This window comes from Notothenia coriiceps, unplaced genomic scaffold (genome assembly GCF_000735185.1).
Source record: "Notothenia coriiceps isolate Sejong01 unplaced genomic scaffold, NC01 NC01_scaffold00032977, whole genome shotgun sequence".
Lineage (NCBI taxonomy): Eukaryota > Metazoa > Chordata > Actinopteri > Perciformes > Nototheniidae > Notothenia > Notothenia coriiceps.
In genome coordinates this window covers 26,952-34,263 of record NW_011365678.1, presented here as the reverse complement: position 1 = coordinate 34,263, position 7,312 = coordinate 26,952, and the positions used below count along the sequence as shown (strand labels likewise).

At 41.1% G+C, this 7,312-nt stretch overlaps 1 protein-coding gene across 1 annotated transcript; it reads right to left on the bottom strand.

Moving 5' to 3' along the window:
- Positions 1–428: 428 nt before the first annotated feature.
- Positions 429–4,475, bottom strand: LOC104961261 (protein patched homolog 1-like; the record flags this gene model as incomplete). The annotated part of the gene is made up of 5 exons (XM_010789522.1): positions 4,209–4,475; positions 2,462–2,593; positions 2,096–2,251; positions 1,731–1,829; positions 429–554 (listed from the first exon to the last, which is right to left on the bottom strand). Coding segments are annotated over exons 1-5 (780 nt in total), but the record flags the coding sequence as incomplete, so codon positions are not given.
- Positions 4,476–7,312: the final 2,837 nt, after the last annotated feature.

The following is a 7,312-nucleotide window of genomic DNA, read 5'->3' as shown; positions in this document are numbered from 1 at the left end:
AAACACACACACACACACACACACACACACACACGCACACACACACACGCACACACGCACACACACACACTGCACACATACTCACACACACACACACACACACACACACACACACACACACACACACACACACACTGGTATTCACTGGACCCCAGCCACAATCTGGACAGACACCGGGCCCACCACTAAACAGCCTCAAAGAGGGAGAGGGAGAGGGCGGGATGGATTTATCAAAACACACACTATGCCTCAAACACACATAAATACACAGCCTTTCAGTTTGATGAAATAAATCAATAAAACAACTGTCTGGAAAAATCTGGAGCCAATGAGGACTGGAACAACACTGTTAGTGAGAGAGGGGCCCCCCACGACTTATCTCTCTAACACACACACACACAAAAACACACATGAACTATTGTATATACCTGTAGAGAGAAGGCTCTGAGCGCTGGGATGGGGATGAGGGCTGCCATGAAGAAAGCGGTGACGTTGCTGATGGAGGTGAGAGCCACGCTGGCCCCTGTCCTCTTCAGACACTCCCCTGTACGATCCTGATAGATAGGAGAGAGAGAGAGAGATTAAAGGAAAGGCCATGATAGCCAAAGGCAAACGTGTAATACTTGAGATTACTTTCAATTATCATAACACCGATATGACTGACAGTGATTGCAGCGACAGTGATTGCAGCGTTTCTTTAAGCCCTGAAGTGCTCTTAAATAATCCACCTGGGCACGTCTACTTCTGTTTGAAGACTTAAGGAAATAAATGGATTATCATTGTAATCATGACTGATGATTGACTTAACTCTTTGCTTTTTTTTATATATATTTAGTGATAAGCATGTACACCCCTTTAAGGTTTGGCAGCATCAGTGTTAAGACTTAAGGACGTGCACGACGACCACACAGGGAGTGCTTGTAGGTGTGTGTGTTTCTGTGTGTGTGTGTGTGTTTCTGTCTGTGTGTGTGTGTTTCTGTGTGTGTGTGTGTGTGTGTGTGTGTGTGTGTGTGTGTGTGTGTGTGTGTGTGTGTGTGTGTGTGTGTGTGTGTGTTTCTGTCTGTGTGTGTGTGTTTCTGTGTGTGTGTGTGTGTGTGTGTGTGTTTCTGTCTGTGTGTGTGTGTTTCTGTGTGTGTGTGTGTGTGTGTGTGTGTGTGTGTGTGTGTGTGTGTGTGTGTGTGTGTGTGTGTGTGTGTGTGTGTGTGTTAGACAGGACAGATCAGGTTCAGCTCTGTTTAGTTTTTTATCTTAACCACACAAAGGAAGTTGAGGGATGAAGGAGGCATAGTGACAAGGGCTAGAAGGGGAGAGTAACAGGGGGAAACAAAAACAAGCAAATACTTGCCTGTGTTTTCCCCTTTCTGGAGATAAAGTTATTCCGTTCCAAAAAAAAAAAAAACACACAGGCACATACCCAGATGAGGTTGCAGATACCTACTCTATTTACCCTTTTGAAAAAGCAGGTTTCTGCCAGTGTTTAACTGTATATGCCTTGAGCTACTTGTGAGAAACACTTTTGATTTATGATTTAATTTAGCCTTCTTTGGTCGCTTTTCATTAATCAAAAAAGGGAAATATTTAATATTGAGTATTTCTTAGATAAGCGGACTTAGTGTGTGGCACAGGTTGTTTGATCTTACATCACAGGCACAGACACGCTTTCACACATTCTTCTATTTTGGAGATAAGACAGCAGAGGGGGTAAGGAACAGTTTGGATGTTCGCCTCACCTCGAATGGGATCCTCTTGTTCTGTCCGGTCTCACTGAAGGCATGAGCGAGGAGGAAAACATCGTCCACTCCAACACCAAGAGCCAGGAAGGGTAGCACCTGTAGCACACACACACACAATTCATGAGCTCCAAAAGCCAAATAAATGTTGAATGTTTTTAATTTCTAGTCAACAAACTGTTACATGTTATAAGTATTACCCTACTAATTAATGTTACATTTTTTTGTGGATAGTAACATAGTGCAAAGCAGTCAGAAACAAACCGTTGACAATTTTTTTATGATTTATATAATCAAGGGATGTCAAATGACACTGATAAACATTTGATCTCATTGTGTTAATCATGACAAATGATGTGAGTTACCTGTGTGGTGGCAGCATTGAAGGAAATGCCCAGGAGAGAGCAGAGGCCGAGGCCAGCTGCCACTGACAGTGTCACCAGCAAGACCCCCGCCAGCCCAACAGCCCCCTGAGACTTGGCACAGTCCCACCGTAGCATGGTAAGGCACGCATAGGCCAGCTGGGACATACACCAAACAAGAAATCAAAGATTAAGTCAACTTATTACAAGGTTAGGTTAATCGTCAAACATCTACCCTTCTTTTTTAACTTGTGTTTTCCTCAATCTAAGCCTACACATTAGCTGCTCAAAGCTTTTTACAAAATCCATTATCCAAACAGAAAGTGTATTTGAAAATGTATTATGTCTTTTCTCTGGCTCTGTTCTCACCATAAGCAGATATCCACTGGCCACACGGATGACGCTGATGTCCGAGAAAGACTTGAGAATATCTTCCAGAGTGGTGGAGGTGAAAGACAAGACCTTCTGAGACGAATTTGCTGCAACACTCTGCAGCACCGCCTACAAAGAGAGAGGAAAACAGAGATAGAGATAGAAACATTACTGAAGAGAAGGTTTAAAATAAATAGTCATGCATTGATGGAGATATAAGCAATAATTAAACAAACTTCCAAGGCAAATAAGACATTTGGTATAACATGAAACAACAAACTGGAGGTTGATTTACGCTCAGTGCAGCGGCAGCTCTACAAATGCTCACAGTCAGGTTAAAAGATAATCAGCCAAAGTTCTTAGATGGGCAAATATTGTGTTCACCTTTTACTTTTTCTCATTCTATTTTTTTTAATTAAAAAAAATCAGTGCCGGTCTCTGCAGAACCAAGTTTAATAAAATGTTCCCTCTCTTTGTGAAATGGCCCTTCTTAATATAACCTAAATGGGTATAGCTGACTAATTTAGAGAACAAAAATGCACCTTAGCACTTTTCATACAATTAAACCAAAACCAGCAACAATAAATATAACTAAATCAATTGAAAAGGTAAGATATGAGATAAAAAAAAGTACAACTAAACACACTAAAAAACCCAGACACAAATAGGAACAGATCAAAACTGGAAAGCGCATTGGAAGCAATTCGCAGTATTTCGCAATAGCAGAAATAGAGCTGTGTATAGACAAACAATTAATAATACCTGCCGTGTATAAGGACCTGTTTTTGGTATAGAATAAGTAAATATCACTCAAAACCACACAGCAGCCCTAAATATCAAGCTCTGCCTCTGTTGTAGGAAGCATTTGGAAGAATCTGCAGACAGTACCATGACCCATCCTCTCCCGCTCATTGATCAACACTGAACTGCAGTTACTGCTCAGTGGGGAGCTATGCTGGCTGACACACATTAGGAAACACACACTAGATCACACACACTTTTGCACCCATGTGTGAATTTGCACATGTGTAAGGCACATACTGACATGCATGCACATACTATCCTAACAGACACGCCTAACCATAGAGTAATACACATCACAAACACATTAACACAAACTCATAGACATAGTAAGACTATTTGGCATCTTTTATTTCTTCGATGACTGCTATAAAAAACACTGAGTTCTGATAAAAAATCACACCTCTCTACTATCCATCAGTGGTCTCTGGGCCCCAAGATAAATGGCGCACACACACAGATACACACACACACAAGGTCACACCATGTTGAACAGAGGTTGGGGCCCCCAAAACAAAGACAAGATGATGTCACACATGAGCCACCAATGGGGCCACAGCTGGGAAAGAGATTGTGTGTGCACTTTTGAGTGTGTTTGCATGTGTGTTTGTACATGAGTTAAAGAGTTAGAGAGCAAGAGCGCGGGAGAGAAGGAGAGAGAGGGAGAGAGAGATATCCAGCCCTCCCTTAATGTATTCCAGACATGCTCACCCTGCTCTATTGCTCCTCTCTACTGAGCAGTGAGAGGAAAGCTATAGGCCTATACCACACACCAACAGTGATTCTAGTATCTATCAGGGGCCCTGGCTTTGGATGGGGCCTTTCCATGTTCACCTGTATCCGGTCTTAGATTTACAATGTGGTTGTAGAGGATTTAGGGTAGATTTATTTTCCCTTTTATGGATGTGTCTCTCTCTAGTTTCTGAGTGCTTTGGTCCCTTACCTCAGAGTATTTCCTCTGCCAGGCTTCCAGTATAGCTGCAGCCTTTTCTTCATTCCAGTTGATGTGGGAAACCTCCTCATAGCCACGAAAGTGCTCAAACATCTGCTTGGGAGTCATCAGCTGGAACATGGTCTGTAGGGCTTGGGCACTGGAAAGGAGGGAAGGAGGGAGGGTGACAGAGGGAGAGGGAGGAAAAATATGAAAGGGATAAAAAAGGAAGGTCAAAAATACAGAGGTTAATGAGGTGCAAGCTTTGACTGACAACATAATGTTTACAAGGGAAGATCAGAAGGTGATCCGCCGGCTTATGGATTGTGCTTTTCACATAACAATTTTCCAGAGCGCAAAGAAACATATTTTAATGTTTGCTTCAAACAACCACTTATTCATTTATACAACAAAAAATAAACTACTTGGCATTATATAATGCACATAGTCTCTTGGGCTTGCGTTTCCATCTTTATTCATCTGATAAAACAATACTTTTTAATAACAATCACTATCCTCAGAACAGAACCGCCACAAAACCACTGTTCATTTCATTTCCATCTTTATTTCGAACAGATTTTGAAACAAAAACATATATAAAAAAAAAAAAATTAAGGCGATCTCTGGGGCCATAGATCTCGGCTTCCGTTACGGATAATATAGCTTCATATTTGGCGAAGTATATTGATCTGTTCTACACTAAAACATGGCACAGGAAGAATGTGAATATACATGTCATTTATGCATCTATTTGTCACGATCAGTCTATGTTTTAGTTTGTCTGTCTCTGTTTCTTGTTTTATTTTGAAAAGTGTTCCCCCTCCCGTCTTGTCTGCTACTGGTGATTGTGGCCACCTGGTGCCCTGTGTTGTCTCCTCCCCCCTCACCTGTGTCTTGTTGGTTTTATTAGTCTGTGTGTATTTAGGTTCTGTTTGCTTGTGTAGCCGGCGCTACTGTTTTCTGGATTAGCTGTCAGATCATTTTTNTTGCACGCACACCTTCGCTCCATCCTGAGGGTCTCCTCAGCTCAGAGCCTGAGCCCAAACATTGATGACCTTGCACCCGAGATGAGATGCCAAGTCAGATACTTGGCATCTCATCTCGGGTGCAAGGTCATCAATGTTTGGGCTCAGGCTCTGAGCTGAGGAGACCCTCAGGATGGAGCGAAGGTGTGCGTGCAATATAGAGTGGCGAAGTCCCTCCCCTTCCGGTCGACGTCCATGGGACCTTATATCGGAAAAAGTATGTATTGAAGTCAATGGGGAGAGAAAGATTATCTTTCGATCCCGTTTGAATTGTGACACGAATTACACATATGATGTTTGTCAATTTAAAAGATAATTTTGCAAGTCAAAAAAAAAAAATGTGTCGTAAAACTGTGAAGTTACACATTTCTTTGTGTGAAGCGCTCAATGAACTACAACTCTGGTCTTGCACACGTCACCAACACCAAGATGGCCGTCACGTTGGTACATTTCACCTCTTTCTTTCAGAATGAGGCGAAAAGTATTAAAAGAGGTGAAAATCACTACAAATCTGGGCATGTTGAGAGCTGTACATACGAAAAAGGTGAGTTAGTTGGTTCCGTAAGAGCCAGCATGCGGGACCGGCTTTACAAGGTTTCGGTGAGTAACACGACTGTAATGTGTAACGTTAATGTCAGCTAGCTAACATTAGCTAACAAGGTACACTCTCGTGTTTTGTTTTAGTTGCTCTTCGAGAACGAGCAAGAGGTACTATTACTGGTATGATAACAACATGGTACAAAGCACACAGGCATCTTGTTAAAGTAAGTAAGTACAGTAAGTAAATGTATTTTTAGCTATCTGGAGGGAATACATCAGTTATGACAGCACTTACGCGACTCTGGGATTTGTAGTCTTTCTAGTTGCGTATTTTTCATAGTCTTATATTTCAACAGTTTTAAGACAAACTTTGAATTTTTTAACATGGAAATGATTTTTTAAGATTGACAAACAACATAGGCCTATGTGTAATTCATGGCACAATTCAAACGGGATCAAAAGATGCGTTTTCTCTCTCCATTGACTTCAATGTATTATTTTTTCGGAATAAGGTCCCATGATGCGGAAGTAAGTGGGCGTGACTTCGCCACTCTATACCGGCGGGCCAGATCTAATAGTAATTAGAAATTATCCTGCGGGCCGAAAATCCACCAAGGGCCTGATTTGGCCCCCGGGCCTTGAGTTTGACATGCTTGAGTAGTAGTTTGGCTGAGAGATGAAGCAAGTTATACACTTCTGTGAGTAAAAGTAGATTTCCGGCGATACAGTCAATCATTATCCTGGTGATTAGTTCGCAGATAAATCTATTAACCCCGCCCCCTTTAAAAAGAACGGCTCTTCTGAATTCCCATCACTCCTCTCCTCTACTGAGCTGCAGATGACGGCAGCTCAGATCATGATATTCTCTCTGCGCAGCTGTAAAGGGAATGTAATGCATCGAGAGGACAGCAAACAGATGAATGAACACAGAACTGTTTCAACATTTTGCCACCGCTAAATAATAGAGCAGAGAAACCGACACGCAGCAGGAGGGTGGACGATGTCTGATGAATACTAATAAGTGTATGTGTTTGATATAAGTTTTAGTACAATGTGCATACTTTTACTTTAGATTAATGTGATGCATATATATTTTTATTCTATTGTTATTATAATATATACTGTGTTTAACCTTTCATTGGACATTTTCTCCATATCTTTGCATCTATATTGATTTTATTATTGATTTTATTATTGATGTTTTTATTGCACATATTAAATATTTGTTTATTATTCTATTAATTGTATTTTATCATTTTAACAATATGTTTATATGAATATTATTATTTCTTTTACTTTTTTTAAGGATATTCATTTTTAAATTATGATGTTTGTTACAATATTGTGTGTGTGTGTGTGTGTGTGTGTGTGTGTGTGTGTGTGTGTGTGTGTGTGTGTGTGGGGGTGTGTGTGGTCCAAAGGAGCATTCATTGTTCTACTCTACTTACAGAGGCTTTGTGTCTCGTGTTCCCCTACCTTATTGTTGACTGAATCTTGAGCTAAGGAATGAGGGCAGGGATGTGTGTGTCTGGTTGGCGTAAGGTGTGGTTA